Source organism: Salvelinus sp. IW2-2015, linkage group LG4p (genome assembly GCF_002910315.2).
Source record: "Salvelinus sp. IW2-2015 linkage group LG4p, ASM291031v2, whole genome shotgun sequence".
Taxonomy (NCBI): Eukaryota; Metazoa; Chordata; class Actinopteri; order Salmoniformes; family Salmonidae; genus Salvelinus; species Salvelinus sp. IW2-2015.
In genome coordinates this window covers 15388224-15410543 of record NC_036841.1, presented here as the reverse complement: position 1 = coordinate 15410543, position 22320 = coordinate 15388224, and the positions used below count along the sequence as shown (strand labels likewise).

The 22320-nt window shown below is 44.2% G+C and overlaps 1 protein-coding gene across 2 annotated transcripts; it reads right to left on the bottom strand.

Moving 5' to 3' along the window:
• Nucleotides 1–247: 247 nt before the first annotated feature.
• LOC111960579 (inositol-trisphosphate 3-kinase A) lies at nt 248–21041 on the bottom strand. 2 transcript variants are annotated; one of them, XM_023982640.2, is made up of 8 exons: nt 20879–21041; nt 11961–13332; nt 3921–4017; nt 3554–3767; nt 3108–3312; nt 2800–2901; nt 2601–2672; nt 248–2320 (listed from the first exon to the last, which is right to left on the bottom strand). In XM_023982640.2, the coding sequence occupies exons 2-8, from the start codon at nt 13158–13160 to the stop codon at nt 2111–2113; spliced, it is 2100 nt and encodes a 699-aa protein (XP_023838408.1). In that variant the 5' UTR covers nt 13161–13332; nt 20879–21041; the 3' UTR covers nt 248–2110. The 2 variants fall into 2 exon arrangements, with proteins under 2 accessions (XP_023838408.1, XP_023838409.1); XM_023982641.2 differs by lacking the exon at nt 20879–21041 and having other exon boundaries at nt 11961–13639.
• Nucleotides 21042–22320: the final 1279 nt, after the last annotated feature.

Below are 22320 nucleotides of genomic sequence, written 5' to 3'. Positions count from 1 at the left end.
GGCTATTTGAAGAATCGCAAATATAAAATATATTTTCATTTGTTTAACACTTTTTTTGGTTACTACATGAATCCATGTGTTATTTCATAGTTTTGATGTCTTCACTATTAGTCTACAATGTATAAAATAAACACTTGAATGAGTAGATGTGTCCAAACTTGACTGGTACTGTTGTAGGGCAGTGTAAAAACATTTATCAATATGATTCATACTTCTGATGTTGAATGAGACGACACAGGGCTTCAGATTAGAAAGGACTTGAGCTCTTAGTTCCAGTTTATTGCAATCAATGGTATTCTAGACAAAGAGAGCAGGGACCCGTCTCAATCCTTTGAACATTTGTATTTGCGTCCCCCAGCAACTGTACAGCACAGAGGAAAGGCTTATCCAAACTATATAAAATCTTAGGCTTTCCCAACCTTACAGTCCAGCTCACAGCCACACACAAACAGTCTGAAAGCCAGTAACTGTCAGGTTAAGAAGAGGATACATGGTACGTAAGATATAATACTTTGTAAACAATACATTATTCCAGAATGTGTTTTTATGGTGTGGAATATTTGAGAGATGTCAACAGTAGAAACATAATTCCAGTTCCATGATGTCAATGCTGACAGTCACACAGAGCTTCTCCATTGTCTAGACATAGAAATCTGTACACACACCATAAATACACAAACAGTATCTAACTGTTTAAGGATATGTAGGAAGACTTGGATGGGAATATTGGCTGGCAGATCTACAAATCCAGTGACACAAGTCTGACGTGTGGATGAACGTGTCATAACATACAGTAGCTCATTCATTCCAGTTTCAGGTGACTTGTTCAAATAGTCATTTCAGTTGTCAGGCCAATCGTTACCCAGTCCAGAAAAATGTATGAACCGAACTGAAGGAATAAATGGTCACAACTATGCAGATTGATCAACTTCCATTCACCAGAAAATGGTTTGCTTATAAGAACCTGGGACACCAGAGGGAATCCATATTCAAAGACAGAGGCAGGGCTAGCTTTGTTCAATGGCTTTTGTGAGGAACCCATTTGTGCAATACAGTCTAGTTCGCCATGACCACCAAGTCATGTGCCCCACTAGGAGAGAAAATAAAGAAAAAAAACATTAAGATCCATTAGTCCAGTGGTTCCCAACCATTTGTGGTTACTATAGCACCAGCTGAATTTTGCTCTGTCCAGAGTACCCCTGAAGTACCCCCTCATGTACTTTTTACCAGTAAGCCTATGGTCTCATTAAATATTCTCAAGTACCGCCCTGTGGATCGACCAAGTACCCCCAGAGGTCCTAGTAACCCTGGTTGGGAACCACTGTTAGTTTATCTGCTGGGTCAACTCTGCCAATCAACAGCCTCCAGTTTGCCATCCTACTTACAAAAAAAATACAAAAGTTACAGACTTTGGGTCAACTCTCCAGCAAACTTTGGAATGATATATAAAAAATAATCTGCCTCCAATCCCAAAATCTAGGCACAGAAAAAGTACAAAGTGTAAAGAGGCTACTCGTGAAGGCCAACAGATGAAATAAAACTGTATTTACATTAAAAAGGCTAAGTACCAGATAAAGGTTACATATACCGTTTTTTCCCCCAGTGTTTCTAGTGTTGACAAATATATAAAATAGTTTAAAAAGCATAAAGTCAAGTGGTCCATAATGTAAATAAAATGTTCTCCATTGGTCACTTGAGGATATATCCCATTGGAAAAGTACAGTACATTATCATCATACTTGTGATCATATGAAGGAAGAGTAGTGTGTCTGTGTGTACGTGCTGCAGTGATAGTTGACGTCATAGCTCTTATAAATGAGAGAAGTTGATGAGGGATGACACACCGCTAGTCGTGTGGACAGGTTTCCTCACTCTGACTAAAGAGTGTCCACCATGTTCTGTGTGCTCCTCCGTTTGCCTCTCTTTCACTGTCATCCTTCTTTCCTTTCCCCTCCATCTCACATTCTAGTTTGGGTAATGACCAGTTCCATTTGTTCTTCCCCACTTTCATTCTCCATCTGTGACTAGGATGAGAGTGTTCTCTCCATCCTCCTCCTCCTCCTCTCTTCCAGGCCATCCCTTTGTACTCTCTCACACGGCCCGCTCTTTCTCAGCGGCTGGGGGGGAGCATGGTACTGAGAATGTCTATGAGGTTGTCCAGACCCCACAGGTAGCCATCCTCRCAGTTGCCCTCGATCCAGGGGGTCCGGTGGTCCAAGGTGAGGTGGGCAGGCAGGGGCACCGTTTTCCCAAAGTCTATCATCCACACACGGGCCTGGCCTGACGCATCGTGCACAAACAGCAAGGAGCTGCCCACCACCTGGGAGAAAACCGGACATTTGAGTTCAGTCTGTCAGTGAGAGTGTTTGTTTGTGATTTAAAGCTGCACTACGCAGAAATCGCTTCGCCATGTCCTGGTTACTAAAATTCTAATAGTTTGCCTAATTTGGAAGACACATTTCAGTTGAATGCATTCAGTTACACAACTAACTAGGTATCCGCCTTTCCCTTAATTTCAGTTTGAGACAAAACAGTTTGAGTACTATGGGTACAGAGAAGTGGGCGGTAGTATAGGGTGTCGGTGAGTTTGTGTGGGTTACCTCATGTGTTCTGAAGAACTGGGACTTCTCCAGCACAGATCGCAGCTCCTCCAGACGTTGCAGGTAGACTTTCTACCAGAGAGAGAACGGGAGACAAACAGTCAAACAGACAGTCAATCTGAATTGACTGAGTAGGTCCCCCTAGAACTCAAGTTCTCTTATGTGCCACCCGACTAAATGTCCCTCTAGAAACACGTACCAGGATCTGAATGTTCCCATCAACAAAGTCTCCCAGAGCCTGCATGACCTGCTCCCGGTGTTTGGTCTTCTTAAAGTTGGTGTTGCACGTCCCATCCGCTCTCTGCACATCACAAATAACACAAGAGTAATTGATGCAGTGAAATTATTATTATTAGTTTTTTAATGAAGTAAGCTTTATGTGACATTTTTGAGTGCTGACCCATCACACCCATTTCCTTGTCTCATTATTGTTAAGTTATTTTGCCCATAAATTTGAAACACTAAAAATAATTTAGACCCCGTGTTGAACCCAGTGTGCCCCCTGACCTTGATGCCCTCGATGCGGAAGCCCAGGGTGGCAGTGGAGCTGAGGGTCTCTCTCCACTGCATGTATCTGGGCTTCAGGATGCCTTGTTGGGCCCTCTCCTGATCCGTAGGGGCCCCAGGGTCCACGGCCACCATCTTCTCATACATGTCCCTGCGGAGCCGTGGACGCTCCCTGGCCTTCAGTAGCTCCTCCTCCAGGTAAGTCCTGATAGGACAGGGAAGACCGGGTTAGTGAGCCAGTTCATCATCTAACAGCGGAGTTATCTAACAATAGTAATCTCCTATGGGCATGCAGGATTTAGTTTTGCTCTGATGAAGGTCGACTGAAAGATGGCTCAGCTCAATTTTGCATCCAGCACCTTCACTAAAATCGGTTTTGGGTGTGTGGTAGATTCTGCCTATTATTTTCCAGCTCAGTACACCTATCTCTTCCCCCGGTCTCTCACCTGCTGCCCATCTTGCAATCCATGATGGAGGGAGAGTCAAAGTCAGCCAGGAGGTCGTCCATTAGGTTGTAGTCCTGTTCGTCCCTCTGCACCACGCCGTAGTAGCCAGGGACATAGGGCCGCAGAATGTCCCCCATCAGCTTCAACAGGCACAGCTGCTCACACTCACAGTAGCGCTTCAACAAACGCCCATACTCCCCCGCCTGGAAGTTACCTACGAGACAGAGGGAGGGGACAAGTGAGTGACAGAGGAGAAGAAAGTGAGAAATACTGAGAGAGAGAGAAAGAAACAGAAACAAACAAACAGGGAGAGAGAGAGAGAGCTAGAGCACTAGAGAGACAGAGTGTGAAAGGGAGTGGTGTATACCTGCGTGCCCGGCGAGCTGCACCCAGGGATAGCGCATGTTAAAGGACACGAAGGGAGACCAGTGCACCATAGTTTTCAGCTTCTGCCACTGCTTGGTCTGGAAGGAGAGAAGCAACAAATGGGTTACACACCACCAGTCAGCTAAACTAGTGGTTTACATATGGTCATCCCGACTCATTCTTACTTGGCCACAGCAGAAAACTGGATAGAAATGTTGTATCGCTTATCAGTGGGTCATACGACCATTTGAGGTTGATGAAAATAGTTTGAAAACCAATGATCTAAAAGACACACAAACACACAACGGGAGGCACAGAGTGAGAGTGAGGTCCCAGCTCGCTTGAGCCAAGGCCAGGTACACAACATTTCTCACAGCCCCCATTCACCAAACATTGACCAGAAACGTCACACTGGTTCCACAATAACAAAAATATAACATTCCTGGCCTACACAGGAACACCATGTGCGAGTTTGATTGAGTAAGTGTGTGAGTCTGCGGACATGTGTGTAGTTAGTTTATCTTTATTGGGAAAAACACAGCAAGGTCACTATGCAAGAGAGTTTGACGCAAGCAAGCAGAGAGGAGAACACGCAGCAAGGTCACTATGCAAGAGAGTTTGACGCAAGCAAGCAGAGAGGAGAACACACAGCATCGATTGCACACACACCACTGATTAGGAAATGATACTGTATGTGTGTGGGAAGTCACAGGAAGGAGACCGAGAGAGAAAGGGACAGAGAGACAAGGAGAGTGCAAAGGTAGGGCAAAGACAAAACATTTGAGAAAAAGAGACAAGAGAAGAGGAAGGCAGAGGTCATCATAGAGGTAATTGAGTGGAAGGACAAGGTGCCATAAACCTATATTTTATGATCATTTACAACCCTCAGACTGCTAAAGAATGCATGCCCCACTACACTACAGACCAGTACAACCAACCCCAGCCAATGTTTGTCTGCCTCCTCCGCACCCACACATTCTTTACACTGGACTGCTGAAATGTTGTGCTGAATACAGAGCGAGAAAAGAGTAGAAATACAGGCCAGAGGCCGTATTCATTAAATATCTGAGTAGCAGTGCTGATCTAGGATCTGTCCATATAATCTTATTCATTATTATYGGAGACGCTTTGTGGATACGGCCCCTGAAGTTGTACTGAATACATTGTAAAGAACAGAGACAGCGCAGGCTAGTAGTCTGAGTCCCGGGGCTGGTCAATGCCAACAGAGACTTCCGAGCTCTAAAGCTCTTTACCAGCTTAACCCAAACATAACCCTTACCTCAGAGCAGATGACACATTCACACTCACAAGAGCGGGATTCAAACCACACAAAAGTGTACAGTCACCCACACACACCTGCCAGATTGAAAACATTGCAAAATAAAGACAAAGCCCAGAAGGAAAAGTGCAAAGAGGCAGAGGTCAATGTGACAGGTGAACGATGAGCTAGCTCCAAGGTGGCACAACACTAATCTGCAGGGGGAATTCAGCTAAGTCAATCACTATCATTCTCTCTCTCTGTCCCTCTCGGAGCTGAGCATTGGGTGCTGGGTGTCACTACAGGGGGTCCGGAGAGGAACGGGTAATCAAAGAAGAGCTATACCCCTCCTAAATGGCTCTTTTCTCCCCTTTCACTCCTCTCTCTCATCCACTCGTTTATCTCCCACTCGCTCTCTCTCCAGCAGCTCAGGCCAGACAGCTTAATGAATGGCCCAGGGGGGTCAGATGTAACTCAGTCCCCTCTATTCGATTTGACCGCCTCCTCCCATCTCCATTATTACCTGACCTGAATGACCCTGGAGAGGAGAATCTGCTCTTCTCTCTTTACTTCTCCTTTTCCCTTCCTCAACGTATTACTCCCCCTCTCCTGCCTTCATTCACTGCTTCCCGCTGTTGTTGTTGTTGTTATCCTAATCCCGCTCCATTTCTCCCGCTCCTCCACTATAAAACAGCAGGGCTCTGTCCCTCTGCCCCCTCCCTCCAGCCTTACCCCTCTCTTTTCTTCCCTTCATCCTACACTACATTCTTGGAATGCGTCTTGACTCCTGTCATAATGACAGCAGCCATGAAACACACACACACACATATCAGTAGTGACGTCAGTGTTGTCCGCAAGAGGAACACGAAAACCTCTGTTCTGACCACGAGGTCAAAAACTAAAAGGTCGTGAAGCTGTGACCCTACTGACCTACAGCCCTAGTGTCTATTCTGACAACAGCCGTCATCATAAATCTCCCTGGCTTACCACCGCCTTAGGCCAGATAGAGACAATGCAAACGTCAACTCGGAGAACCTTATTAAAACACCCACGACATAACAGATTTTCATAATAAAGACAGATCCTAGGTGTTAAACCTGGTCAAATAAAGATACAATCAAATCTTGTTGGACTTTAATGGACCCAATACACACTTGACCCAGCCTACAGACACACAAAGACAACTCTCCTTCTACCTGTCCATACTAGCTAATGCCAAAGCAGATAGATAATCCTTCTACAGACGGACAGAATCCAACACCTGTCCAGACCTGCCTCAACTAGAGAGGACAGGGTTTGTAACAGTACTTCCACACATACCTGTGTGGATCAGCACAGAGAGAGGAGATACTGTGTACCTGCCCACCTCATACCTAATCCTAGAGAGAAACACGGTCTTACATACTGGATGTACACCAGGGGAGCGTTCAGCAGGACGCAACGTTTTGGAACGTTCAGTTAGCAATGCGCTATGTAGAACAAACATGCCTCTCTGACAAGTAGAATAAGGAATCACGTTGGCTCTATTTGTGGCATTTCTATCTGCAACGTTCAATGTGGCCCTACATCTCAGCCCACAAGGACAGGGACAGTCTTCACCTGTCCACCCCTAAGGTTATTATATCAATGACTATAGAAGACTATTGTTCTGACWTCAACTCCTCGCTATACTAAAGCAATAAGGCCTGAGGGGGTGTGGTATACGGCCAATACGCATAACGTAATGCAGATGGCATATACCACAAACCCCCGAGGTGCCTTATTGCTATTATAGACTGGTTACCAATGTAATTAGAAGAGTAAAAATAAAATGTTTTGTCATACCCGAGGTATACGAGCTGATATACCACGGCTTTCAGCCAATCATCATTCAGGGCTCGAACCACACAGTTTATATTGTATTGTATGCAAGCCTGTCCTCACCTGTTGACATCYGTCTCCAATCTCAGCTCTTCCCAACAGTATATCTAATCTAGTATGTCTAATCTGTTTGTCTCATCTCTTACCTGGCAGACAGAGCAGTAGTGGAGCAGCAGACCGGCACTGACACAGGCACACACAGACACAGAGGGGAGGTGAGAGTGTAGCCAGTCCCACACACTCCGCACCCTCAGTAACAGGGTCTCCAAACGAGACCTCCACGAGCATCCGGCGCTCCATCGGACTGTCCCTCAGTTAGCCTAGAGGGGTTAGCATTTAGCCTTGCCCCTCTCTGTATATCCCTGTTAGCCTAGCATGAGCATTTGGCCCTACATATGACTGTTAGAAGGGCTGTGGCTAAATGCTACAGAGGCCATCTGTCCCTCAGTTAGCCCTGCAGCATTAGCAGTCATTCAATGCAATTGCCTGGCTTTGTTAACTTGTGTTTTCTGGTAAACATCCCCTCTCGTATGAGGTTACATTATAAWCCCTCTCTGCCTTCTCTTTAACACCAACTGATCTCTGTCCTCTCTGCAGCATTTTGTCCCTCCTCTCTTACAGTATCACTGTCTCCCTACCTGGTGTTACTTCTCCCTCCCAGGTCTCGTGCTCGCTCGTTAACTCGTCACTCTCCCTCACACTAGTCTGTCACTTAGCGCTACATTTTCCCTCTCCAAGTTTGATGACCTCTGCCTCCCTTTCATCAATTTTCCCTCTCCATGTTTCTTTCCCCACCACACCAACTGTCTTTCGGATATCAGGGTCTCTCTCTAATCCCCCCCTCCCCATCAGCCTGTCCTGAGCCGGTGTCCTCAGCAAGACAGAGTCCCCAGTGACAGACTCGTCTGTAATACCCAGAGAGAAAGGGTCTCTTTACTCTGCACTACTTTGATGACACATACTAGTCCCAGGAAATGTACTACTGTAGTGTAAACAGACAGATCGATTCAAAATCTCTCTGAGAGATGTCTCCCACACTAGCTCCAGAGGTAGTGTGGGAGACATCTACCCCACATACCCCCCTGAGTAGTATAGTGTAAAGACAATGGCTCTCCCACACCACATGTCCCTAAATTAAATACCAACAGACAGCATTTTTTCCCCTTCTGTTAACTAAACTGAAAATTGTGGGGCAAAGACAACTTTCAAGTGTGTGAGTATGATGCAAAAGACATCGACCTAATGTAGCCAATTCTGTTTTGTGAGAGTCATCATGCTGGAGTCAAAGTGAATTACTAGATTGGATATTCAGAGGAAAACATTTCTAAATACCCCTAAGCACTAACCCCACTTTTGCTTGCTTTCTTTTTTTAAAAATTGATTCTATGGAACCCAGGACTCATTGGAAAACAGTGGCATTTGTTAGAGTGGGCTATCCTGACTAAATAAAGAACATTTAAATCCACTAGAGTACTCCCCTATAGCTCCCTCTATACCCTTCCCCCGCTGTCCTGTTTCTCTTTGTCCCTCAGAGGAACTCCTCAGACATATGTAAGCCCAGAGGGAAAAACACAGGCATGTGGCTGTTGTAAATAGCTTTTGATTTATAAAGGGGGTGCGCCCCGTTTTACTGCTCACAACACCAGCTGTAGTCTTTAAAAGACATCCTCCAGCGACTTAAAAAAAATATATACTTTAACTGTTGAAAAGCAATATCCCAAGTATAAATACAGTAAAGTACACACACTAAAGGGTCAAATAAAATATCTTGAGCAAAATAGTGTTTTGTAGACCGCTGCAAACTTCAAGGAGTTGGACATTAAAGGAGTTGGTCTGATGGGAATCTGTGATAGTCACGGCCTTCCCCCTTGCTTGAGGAACAACAGAGAAGCATTAGAGAACAAGAGGAAAGGCTCTCTCTCCACTTGTGGCCATGTCATGACTAACTTGGACCACCTATTGAGATGTGCCTTTTGTTAAGTAAATCTTGTGATATCGCGTATCAACAGTAAAAGTTGAGTAAAAGGACATCTTACTCTTAGGCGTGATGCTGCTCTTTTTCCAGGCCTTGTTTACATGTAAACCACATCCCCTCTGCTCTCGGTGGCATGCACAGCACAGCTCAACCACAGCCCAGTTAACACACAAAAAGTGTCTGACACGAATGTGTTTTTTTATTGCTGTTGTGGACACTTACAAATATGAGTCTTTGTGTGCGTACGCATGTTCGAGTGTGGCAACTTTGCCATCGCGAGTTGCATAATGCGAGTTTATCGATGAGTTGTTCTTGTGTGTGCGCATGTGGAGTATGTGCTGTACACGGGCGTGTGTTGTGGGATATATTGTAGAGTGTGTGTAGGGAGGGTACTTTATCACTCCTTCTCCATTTATCTATATTTTCCTCTGCCTTCTGTTCCACTGCCTGTGTGTCAGGGGAAAACCTTGTGCTGTGCTGCAAGGCTAAACATAGGGGGGGGGGGAAAGATATTGTCAGAGAAATGAAGGGATGATGCAGGCAGAAAGAGACTTTATGAAAATATGTCAAAAGTAATGTGTAATATATAAGACGTTACATTCAAAATACAGACCAAAGAGAGAGAGAGAGAGAGAGAAAAAAAGAGCGCCATATATGGCAATGATGTCGCCTAGCAACGCAACTGCCTGCAGCCCAATTTTCCATGACACTCTGAGATGGCATCAGAGTGTGTAGTGTCTGAGTGTGTGCCTTCAACTCTAAAATATGCAGTGTGAGCAGGCAAGTATCTACAATGTACGTCACTGAGCACAAAGTGTAGCAACTGGTTTGGCCACACTTTGAAAGCGTACAGTTAGCCAATAACAACCAAGGCCCTAATACTATCACAACCAACACTCGCCCCAGTGCTGCCGTATCACACCAGCTAGATCCAAAATGGACATCCTGTACACTCACTATGTTCCAGATATTCAATCATAACAGTAGTGTGGGTGGGATCTATAACATGGGAACTGCTGACATACCCTCTCATCCAGACTAAATTCATACATTAACAAGGATGACACACACGCGCAGATATGGAAATTTCTGGACTCGCAGAAGATAAAGCAAATTAGAGAAAGCAAATGAGGGAGGAAAAGAGAGCGACAAAGTAGATAGAAAGAGAGCTGTGGCTAAGTATCGGAATTCAGTTACATTATTTTTAAGGCTCACTCTCTCCACACATTGACTCACACACACACATCATAGAAACCCACTGGAGCACACACACAATGTGAGAGTGAGTCACTCACACCAATGTCATCTAAATAGGTCAGCCATTATGTGTTATTTGGAAGACCATCTCCCTTTCAGAGACATGAAGAAATTAGGACTGAACATATGTTCTCCTGAAGTAGTTTCTCTCATAAACACATTGATTACAATGACTACGCACTCAGAGAGAGCAAGTATGTGCGTGTTGGTGATATGTAACATGTACACATTCCAGTATTTCCACACAGTGGTGACTTCCAGGATTCACACCATTCCTGTTCAGGAAGAGAGCTTTGCCTGCGTTTCAATTGGTCAATTTCTAGGAAAGACATCCTGTTTTTGAGCTCATGTCATTCCAAGCATTTCTTGGTCAGGGCGCATTCAAAGGCTTGCGACTGGGGAGGGAAACATGAATGTACCACTGTACAAGGTTAGAGCTGGATCACGCACGGGTCAAAACAAGAACGTCTTGGGGTTGAGCAAATGACGCCGTGTTTATCAAGACGAGCTCATTAGTGACAATCTCGGCTAAGGGTCATAGTGGTTGGAGTCATGGGTAAAGAGTCACTTAGGAGTGAAAGGGCCTTCATTGGTGAACCTATTTATTGGCTTTGGTGTAGTATGTAAGCGACGCCACAGGTTCACCTAGCTCAGCTGATTTCCACCATGTTGTTTACACCCAACTGATCCTTTCTGATCTATGTGTAAATACAATTGCGCTCCAAACTCCTTCAGGCTAAATATTCACCACACACCCTGTGGTAGGAGCACAGGGGCTTGGTGTGTGTGTGTGTGTGTGTGTGTGTGTGTGTGTGTGTGTGTGTGTGTGTGTGTGTGTGTGTGTGTGTGTGTGTGTGTGAGAGAGAGACGTGTGAGATTCAGATATGTTATCTAGGAGTAGATCTAACACACTGACAGAGAATTGTGAATTCCTCCGTCTCCAGTGTGTGTGTGTGTGTGTGTGTGTTTGACATGCAGTCTGTAAGTCAACAATGGAGTTGTGGTACTGGAACATGCATTATCAGTGAATGTCTGCTCTGCGTATTAGGGCATCATTTCAAATCATAGTGCAGCTCTTCTGCATAAATGAAAAAAGACTATGCCTTATATCAATAGCATGAGCGCATACAGTAGGCTACAAATGTACCATGGAAGTGTGTGTGTAGAGAAAGTAGTCTAACATAAAGCATGAGCTGGTGTACTCCCAGAGAAATTATTTTGTTTAGAGGTGCTGACTAACACCGTATAAACTGCAAGCTATAAAAATAGAGTTTATATATATATATATATATATATATATATATATATATATATATATATATATATATATATATATATATATATATATATATACTCCCAGTAATTGATTGGGTAAACCAACAACATTTTACCCTGAAGGAGGAACAGTGATGCTGAAATGTTGGTGGTTTACCCAATCAATTACTGGGAGTTTATATATAGGTGCTATGCTCTTTATTTATTAGTGTGCAGAAAGTAAACAATAAGGCTGTGTGTTTAAGTATGTGCCTATCCATGCCACTTCTAGCAAAAACATTTAGCACCGATTATAGCCAAAGAGTTTAACATAATACTAATGGGTGTTTTTGTATGCAACCTCATACAGAAGATAMACCTCTAGTCAGCAGACCACCAGATTTTATGCACAAACAAATTAAGGATGGCACACTCACCCCCATTCCTTCGTCTGGACTGCCCAGCATGTTGCAAATGACTGGGGACAGGCTGGACTCGATGTCGCTGCCGGTGAAGTCATCCTCGGACTCCTCAAACGACGAGGCGGAGGATACGCAGCCGGCGGAGGACGAGTTGGAGAGCTTTCGGTGAAAGCGCATTAGCGCCGGGGAGCCTCCCCAGCCACTGTCCGAGCAGGGGGACTCATCATCGGCGTTTGGATCCAGGGATGATCCACCGACTCCGAGTTCCATGGTCCTTGGGTCTAGTGTTTCCTGAGTCCGACTGGGGCTTGGATCTCTGGTTATAATAAGCTTTGGGATAGTACCAGGGAAACGTTGGCTACCTAGTGGACTTTGGATCTGTCCGTGTGGCTGTTTTGGAGAGTTAGTCGAGGGGTCCTCCTGGTTCCCCGACTCAACAGAACAACCGCATTGTTCATTTTTCCTGACAGCTTCGGGCTCACAAGAAGCAGTGAGAAAGTTACATTTAGTAATTTCTAACTCTGTGTGTGGTATCTCATACCTTATCGGTTCTGACACGCCACTTGTCAGAGGCTCGTCCAAACGCAAGCTCAGTGATGCCAGGGTCAGTTTTAAATTCTCCTCTCCAGATATGCGCCAATGGACTGAACCATCCGGTGATACAGCCCCCGGTATCGCCCTGACCTCGGAGGCAACCCCACTCTGTTTATCAAATCCGAATGGCTTGTTTTCCATGGCCCAAGCCGGGGCATTCCAGACATGATCCTCCTCAGTTGTTTCTGGGCTGCTGCGCTGCGTAACCACGCAGCGGGTTCTTTCGAATCCTCTGGCCAGCGTATCCAAGCCTGTCGCATCGAAGGAAGAGTCGGCCGCTCCCTTGCTCACAGCGTCACTGTCGAGAGCCTGAATCTTTTCATAATGAATTCGAGATGGGTATTCGGCGACCGGGGTGGTGTAGTCCACTACCGCCGACTCGGTCTGGCCTCTCAACAACTTTCCTCGCCCGTGACCACGAAGGGTTTCCGAATCTCCAGCTCCGATTACAAGCCCCACCTCCGGTTGACCTGTGCCTGGCGAAGGCAACTGCTTCGTTTTCATCAGATTCCTGTAAAACCGGTCACCCCTTCGCTCCTCACGGGTAAATCTGCAGATAGGGAGCCGTTTGGCTGTCTCAGTTGGTTTCCAGTACGAGAGACCAGAACGCGTTTGACCCATTCTATACACGGTAGTAGCAGCGCACAAGTCGCACCTTCCGAGATGTTTCCAATTTGAAACAATTCTCACCGTGCTACAAAGTAACACATGAGTCACGTGCTCCACTCATTGTTGCCAATGATAAATGACAATTATAGGAAAATGTTGATCAAAATGTTTGAATATTCCATATCTGCAAGAAAAAACAAAACAGTTTTAGAATATTTTGCCAAAACACTTCACATAAGTTACTGTACTGCTTTCCATTTGGTCTTATCTATGTCATATTGCAATAAACAATAAACAATCTCATAAAAAAAGGTACAAGGTACACACTTTTGCTTTCGTTAAAAGAGATGAGTGAAATTGATGTTCGGTGTGAAGGGTGAATACATCAATATGGTACGAAAACAGGAAAAAAAAAAAAATTGTGCCTTTTGAGGCCAATGACTTGAGTTATATTGGCTTTGCACATGTTTTTGCATTTAGTATGGATGTGGCGGCAGGTAGCCTAGTGGTCAGAGCGTTGGGCCAGTAACCGTTAAGGTTGCTGGATCGAATCCCCGAGATGACAAGGTAAAGAAAATCTGTAGTTCTGCTCCTGAATAAGGCAGTTAACCCACTGTTCCCTGGTAGGCCCTCATTGTAAATAAGAATTTGTTCTTAACTGACTTGCCCCATTAGCTGCTGCTAAGGCAGAAGCTACTCTTCCTGGGGTCCAGCAAAATTAAGGCAGTTATACAATTTACAGTACATTCACAACACATTGTGTGTGCCCTCAGGTCCCTACTCTAGAACCACATAACACAAAATCTGTGTGTATAGTGCACATGTTATTGTGTGTTAGTATTTTTTATTTATTTAACTAGGCAAGTCAGTTAAGAACAAGTTTTTATTTACAATGACCCGGGCCAAACCCGGACGGCACTGGGCCAATTGTGCGCCGCCCTATGGGACTCCCAATCACAGCTGGATGTGATACAGCCTGGAACCAGGGACTGTAGTGACGCCTCTTGCACTGAGATGCAGTGCCTTAGGCACAGAGTGGTGCAGCGGTCTATGTTTGTGTTGCTTCACAGTACCCGCTGTTCCATATGGTTTATTTATATCTGTTTTTTAAAATATAATTTTACTGCTTGCATGACTTACTTGATGTGGAATAGAGTTCTATGTAGTCATGGCTCTATGTAGTACTGTGCGCCTCCCATAGTCTGTTCTGGACTTGGGGACTGTGAGGAGACCTCTGGTGGCATGTCTTGTGGGGTATGCATGGCTGTCTGAGCTGTGTGCCAGTAGTTCAAACAGACAGCTCAGTGTTTTAAACATGTCAATACCTCTCACAAATACAAGTAGTGATGAAGTAAATCTCTCCTCCTCTTTGAGGCAGGAGATTTACATGCATATTATTAATGTTAGCTCTGTTTACATCTAAGGGCCAGCCGTGCTGTCCTGTTCTGAGCCAATTGCAATTTTCCCAAGTCCCTCTTTGTGGCACCTGACCACACGACTGAACAGTAGTCCAGGTGCGACAACTAGGGCCTGTAGGATCTGTCTTGTTGATAGTGCTGTTAAGAAGGCAGAACTGCACTTTATTATGGACAGACTTCTCCCCATCTTAGCTACTGTTGTATCAATGTGTTTTGACCATGACAGTTTACAACCGAGGGTTACTCCAAGCAGTTAAGTCACCTCAACCTGCTCAATTTCCACATTATTCATTACAAGATTTAGTTGAGGTTTAGTGAATGATTTGTCTGAAATACAATCCAGAGTTTTTGAAATGTTTAGGACTAACTTATTCCTTGCCACCCATTCTGAAACTAACTGCAGCTCTTTGTTAAGTGCTGCAGTAATGTAGTAGCTGACGTGTATAGTGTTGAGTTATCCACATACAGTCTTGGGGGGACTTTGCAATTAATTGCAATTCATCTGATCACTCTTCATAACATTCTGGAGTATATGCAAATTGCCATCATACAAACTGAGGCAGCAGACTTTGTGAAAATGAATATTTGTGTCTGTACATAGACACACTGGCTTTACTCAGTCAGTAACATGTCATTAGTAAAGTTTGAAAAAACTAAGGGCCTAGACAGCTGCCCTGGATAATTTCTGATTCTAACTGGATTATGTTGGATAGACTTCCATTAAAGAACACCCTCTGTGTTCTGTTAGACAGGTCTGCCAGATAAAACTCAGGAGGGACGACCAGGGATGTTCTCTTGATAAGTGCGTGAACTGGACCATTTTCCTGTCATGCTAGCCATTCAAAATGTATCGAGTACTTTTGAGTTTCAGGGAAAATGTATTGAGTAAAAAGTACATTATTTTCTTTAGGAATGTAGTGAAGTAAAAGTTGACTTAAGTAATACTTTGTAAAGTACTTAAGTAAAAATACTTTTCACCACTGCCTATAAGCATGCTGAAAGTCTGTTGTCAATTTGTTTACTGTAAAATAGCATTGTATCTGGTCAAACTATTTTTTCCAAAGGTTTGCTAAGAGCTGGCAGCAAGCTTTTAGGTCTGCCATACTAAGGGTTGGTAACAGGCTGATTGGTCGGCTATTTGAGCCAGTAAAGGGTGGCTTTATTATTTATAGGTAGGGGAATGAATGCTTGATCTGAAAATGTGGTCGGAGGATTCATATGGAGGGTGTGACACAATTGCGTAGCCTTCGGAGGCATGCAGAGGCCAACTCAAGCTCCGTACCGCATCGCCGTGTGCCTCAAATTTTGTAACAATGTGGAGGGCTTTGTAAAGCTCCACATTGACATAATTGGTTGATGGTAGGTGGAGGTGTGAGGTCCTGTATAAACAAACTCACTTCCTTAACTATTTGAACTGCTCTGCGAAGTGCTAAAAGTACGTTTGCTCTGACTTCTGCGGAGGCCGCATCGCAGTAAATGCTGTACTGCCAATGCAGGCATCGGATTAACCATGCCAAGCCTTTTATCGAGGTAACTTTGGTCAACTCGAGTTCAACTCAGGATAACCAGTACCGCAAAAGTGGGGCATGAGAGTGTCGAATTGTCGAAGACATCAAAACTATGAAATAACACATGGATTCATGTAGTAACCAAAAGTGTTAAACAAATCAAAATATATATTTCAGATTCTTTAAAGTAGCCACTCTTTGCCTTGATGACACCTTTGCACACTCTTGGCATTCTCTCAACCAGCTTCACGCCGAATGCTTTTCCAACAGTCTTGAAGGAGCTCCCACATATGCTGAGCACTTGTTGACTGCTTTTCCTTCACTCTGCAGTCCAACTCATCCCAAACTATCTCAATTGGGTTGAGGTCAGGTGATTGTGGAGACCAGGTCATCTGATGCAGCACTCCATCACTCTCCTTGGTCAAATAGCCCTTACACAGCTTGGAGGTGTGTTTTGGGTCATCGTTCTGTTGGATGAAAAAATTATATCCCATCTAGTTTACGCTTAGTGGAACTGGCATATCGCTGTAGAATGCTGTGGTAGCCATGCTGGTCAAGTGTGCCTTGAATTATAAAGAAATGACACTGACCGTGTCACCAACAAAGCACCACCACACCTCCTCCTCCATGCTTCACGGTGGGAACCACACATGCAGAGATCATCCGTTCACCTACTCTGCGTCTCACAAAGACACGACGGTTGGAATCAAAAATCTCAAATTTGAACTCATCAGACCAAAGGACAGATTTCCACCGGTCTAAGGTCCATTGTTTGTGTTTCTTGGCCCAAACAGGTCCCTCCTTATTGGTGTCCTTTAGTAGTGGGTTCTTTGCAGAAATTCGACCACGAAGGCCTGATTCACGCAGTCTCCTCTGAACAGTTGACGTTGAGATGTCTGTTACTTGAATTCCGTGAAGCATTTATTTGGGCTGCAATCTGAGGCTGGTAACTCCTTTGCAGCAGAGGTAACTCTGGGTCTTCCTTTCCTGTGGCGGTCCTCATGAGAGCCAGTTTCATCATAGTGCTTGATGGTTTTTGCGACTTCACTTGAAGAAACGTTCAAAGTTCTTGACATTTTCTGGATTGATTGAGCTTCAGAGTGTTATTTTATTGTCCCCAGCACAAGGTGCACCTGTGTAATGATCATGCTGTTTAATCACCTTCTTGATATGCCACGCCTGTCAGGTGTAGGATGTAAACACATTTGTGCACAACATTGAGAAATAAGCTTTTTGTGCATATAGAACATTTGTGGGATCTTTTATTTCAGCTCATGAACCCAACACTTTGCATGTTGTGTTTATATTTTGTTCAGTATAGTATCTCTGCCTAGAGGATCTCCTGGAATACAAGCTAAATTGGCTTTAGCAAAGCCACAGGAGCCAGGCCCAAGTTGATGTGACTTCACTTCATCTAGATTGATCTATCTAACGACTTTCGTAAGCAGCATCAGGAACCTAATTAGGCAACAACTGTAGCTAATATCACCTTCTACCAAAGATGGAAAAGGAAGCGAGACATCCCACTGTTTCAAATGGTAGTCAATGAACTAAGCCGAACTATCGCATTCGTTTTTAATGGGAGAGCCACCCTGTTAAGTAGACCAGAACTTACCATTTTTTACAATGGTAAACGGCCTGAGTGAACTATCTTAAGTTATCCACCATCTTTGCTTCTACAATGCTGCCCACATTTCTGCTGCCCTCCAGTAGCCTAATGTAGCAAGCGTAAAATAACGTAGTGTCTCTCTTTCTGGTCCTGACTTGAACATTTTAGGCAGGTTCTCTTCTGCACTGTTCAACCAATCCAGTAAATTTGGAGCAGGAGTTAAGTTGGATTGTTGCCTTGTTGATGTCCAAAAGTGGAAGTCACATCACAGGCTCTCTTTCGATTTCACATGAAAACTGGATGCATCCGGTTTTGTGGCCCTTCAGTGTTGCAATGTTACAATACATAGCATAATAAAGCTGGAAACCATTAGTCTGTTAAGGAGGATCTGAGGGGGTTTCACTATTTCATGTATTTTCTTTAACATGAAAAGCTTCTAAGTTGAAGTTAATAAGATGAAACAGCGATGCTGACAGGCAAAGAAGACATGTCAATTTCCCCTAGCATCAAATCAGCGGAGAGAGTGAAGTAGTTGTGTTACAATTACTTGACCTAAGTTTGCTTCACACCGAATCCCCTACAGTAGGGATGGGCAATTTTGATGAACTCATCCGTTGCCCATCCCTACAGAATAGAGAGAATCTAGGACACTGGAAGGAGGTCCGTTTCTAGTTTGTGACTCTGAATTTGACGTTGTAACACCGATGTGTCTTTTACCAGACATTGCAATGGGGAAATGTAATATGACTAAAGCTCATATTTAGTGTGTAGTGATCAACACAATGTTCAGCATATTTAGAGTTTTTGTAAAACACCATTTCCAGTGTTCCGTTTGTGACACTCAAGATGCGGATTGATGGCCACTAGACTTGATGCTAAAGTTATGGATTATACTCATATCTGTTGATAGCGATAGACGCCAGACTGGAGGTTCAAGGACACACTGATTATTCAGTGTTGTATTGATAACATTTTGTGAACATTGATTCTGTAAGCAGTTGACAAAGTCACTGCCTTTTTTGTTGACTTCCCACAAGCCTCTCGGGCTGGTGTATGATTAATGGATCGACTGTGTGTTGCAATGTGACCTGCTGACCCAGGTTCCACAATAGAAAAGGGGCCTGCGTTTTTCCACATGTGGATTTGAATAGTCCTATGCATCATGCCAATACTATACACTGACTCATAATCATGCGGTCTGACTATATTGTCCAGACAGAATGAGAGAAGCATGACAGAAACCCTGTCAAGTCAGAAAGGAGTGCTTAGGCACAGGAAATGAGATGGGAAGGGAAATTATGGAAAGATTTGCTCATGCAACCTCCACACACACACTCACAAACCACACACACACACACACACTGATCTGGGCATAATGAATAAGTGGCAGTGAATCACACAAGGATGACAACAACACTGTGCTGCGTTGACACACCCCTCACAGATAGGGATGTTGCAATGTCCTTTTAGGGAAACTGGTCATTCCATATTGCTGCGTGTGGAGAACACTCCAGAGATTAACACACATCACTGATGGTGAGATAAATTTAGCAACCAAACAGCCGCCACAAAATAACCCAGTATGGTCATAAAGATGAATGATAAACACAACCAGTTAGCCTAATGTAACAGGTTGAAGGTTGTAGCCACTACGCCACCTTGTTTAACAAGGTGAGGTCCTCGGATAAATACATATACTACTAAACATTTACAAAACACAGGTTCCGCACACATCAGGGGTGGAGCATGGAAATGATAAGACATATTGCACATATCAAACATGATCTTCAGCGCTATCGCTCAAAACAACAAGCTCTCCAATAGTTAGATTCAATAAAAATTTGAAAAGTGCATAGTTGAGGAAGGAATGCTCAGGAAGACCGAGAGAGGATCTGGAGGGAGATGGGCACTACTACTCTCTTCACTGCCTCAGCACATGACACCTTCTGTACTACTCTGATCTTGGCAACCTCAACCTGCCTTTCTCTCACCGGACATTTCTGATGTCCACTACCATGGGTTAAACCACACTTATTCGATCGATACTACACCTTCCTTTGTCTCATGCCCTCTTACAAACTTCTCACATCTAGAAATATCCCTCTTACACACTGCTGCAACATGACACCTAAAACACCGTAATGGGTTTGGGACCAAAGCTCTATATGGGATAACTGTCACATCCTAACTTGACCTTGTCAGGTTGATTCTGCATCAAAACTCAGGACAGATAGTGTCTTCTCTGTTTTACCACGCTCTCCACCAGGTCTGCGTCACACCAAAAGGCGGGTGTCAGACACCGGGAATCTTCCATTTCAGTTGATCCTCCTTAACACCACCCCAGTTATCACTCCTTTCAACTGGGCCCTGCTCCGGAGAGCAAAGCAAGTCCGTTTTTTTGGCACGCGATGCTGAGCACCCGCTCCCTCTGGAGGGAAGAAACAAAGAATCATCACGAGTCCACTTCGAGTTACTTTCACCGAGTCAACAGTCCCCAACCTCTCCATCACCCAACCTGACACCACATATGGATCAGCCAGATGGAAAGGATCCATTCTCTCCAAAAATCTCCCTCCCAGCATCTTTATCATCATCGGGATGAGGCTCGAACTCCGGTCTTCACCTCACCTGCCACCGCAGGTAATTCATCCCCACTCTCGTCAGGTTAAACTTCTGAGCTACCGAGTACATCATTTTTTGGGGGTACTTAATCCTCCACACCACACCGCTTCCCTCTACTCCTTTTCCTTCTTCCTCTCTTTCCAAAAATGTCCACATCTCCACGCTCTTTCTGCTCCTCCAGCCACTGTTGTAGCAAACTGTTCAAATAGTTATTGCGGCCATGTCGCGTCAACACAAAAAGCTCTATCACCGGGCATTTATACTCAAAACCCCACCCCACACTCACAGGCAGCACCTGGAAACTAATTACAATTAAGTGACGCATGTCACTCTAAGATATACACACTATGATGATCACAGTAAATGTTATAAGATACATATAGGTTACAGTAATTGAAACACATGAAATCCATGGTCAACTGGTATACTGATGAGCAGAGAGACAAAGTTTAGAGCTGATGTTATCACCCCAGAGATCAATAAGAGATAGAATAGGCTACAAAGCACCATGAAAAAACAACTACTTCTCCAAAGAGTGTCAGACTTTCTCCATAAACTGAAACGAAAACTTACCATCAGTCAAGTGTTTGCCAATAACCTGTTTGTTGTATAAAAGTGTATAGCCTGGTTGTGTGATGCCAAACCAATGATGCTTCTCCTTGCTTGTTAGGCTGGGAACAAGAGTCTCAGTGTGATATCTACTGTATTTGTATCTGGGTGTGGAATGGATGTCAATGTGGCTTATCTGTTTGCTTTGTGTGTGCAATATGGTGAGGTAAGAGCATGTGGTTAAAGTGATAGAGGAAGCACATGTCAAAATACTTGTTCACTGAACATGGAGTGCTTAAGCTGCTCTTCTTCTATGGTATTATGGCGGTCCGCAAACATATGTTAGAGGTGCATGCTGTCACCCACTGTACAGGGTCGTATACGAGATTTAGAAAAATGTATACTAATATTGTTCTCAAATAATTAACAAAAGACAAAGAAACAAAAGCAAAAATCAATATACTTCTTCAGTCAAATTCAAACGTCAACTCCGAGCCCTATAGGCTCTTGGGCCTGAAAAGGAAGAGCATCTTCGGACAGTATTCCTTGCAATGTTTCAGCTGTGAAGTCCTGGAGACCCAATAACTTTTCAGCCGCAAATACAATAATGGACAGTTTCGTGGACTTCTTGTTGGTTTAGGCAGTACAATTAATCACGTGCAATAAATGTCACAAAATCCATCTTCACGATCAGCATATCAGTTTACCTCAACTGTCGAATGACACTGAATCTCCACAGGCTGCGGGGCATCCACTGCCATATCTTCAGTTTTACTAGCTCCTATTTTGTGTACCTCCCTTTAGGAGACCTGCTGTACAGCCCTGACCCTTGCCAGTTCAAACTTCTTTACCCTAACCGGGCACTCCGGGGAATTGGGAATCCTCAGATTCTTCATTCCTTCGACACACACTTGATACGCGGCCATACCTTTTGCAATTCCGGCAAAACACGGCTTGGACATGAAAGCGCTCACTTCGTTTCTCACAAATCCCAGCTTCACATGTGAAGGGAGATACTCTTCATCAAACATCAATAATACCAACAGGCTTCCCCATCTTTTTCCATCCACTGCACGGTTCAGACAGCGTGCTCCAACTACTCCTGATATGTTCCTTCGTAAACCACAAGGCCTCAAAATCCAATGCGACATGAGAGATTACACCTTTTAACGGTGCTCTGCTCCAAAAATCGAAACTCTCCACTTCACATGTCGATAGTTTGTAGAGCCTTAATGCCTTTTCCCTCTGCTCTTTTGGCACACAAGAAATTAAAACAAAACCACTTCTGGTCTCTCTGACCAACTCCAACTTTCCTAATGCATCCTTTACCATCCTTGCTACTTCAAAATGGATCTCCCAAAAAAAGCATTATTGTTAGTGAATCGTACTCCAACCAAAAACCTATGCTCATTTACAACTTTAGCCCCTTTTGTTCCATTTTCCTTTATCACAGTCTTCCATCAGAT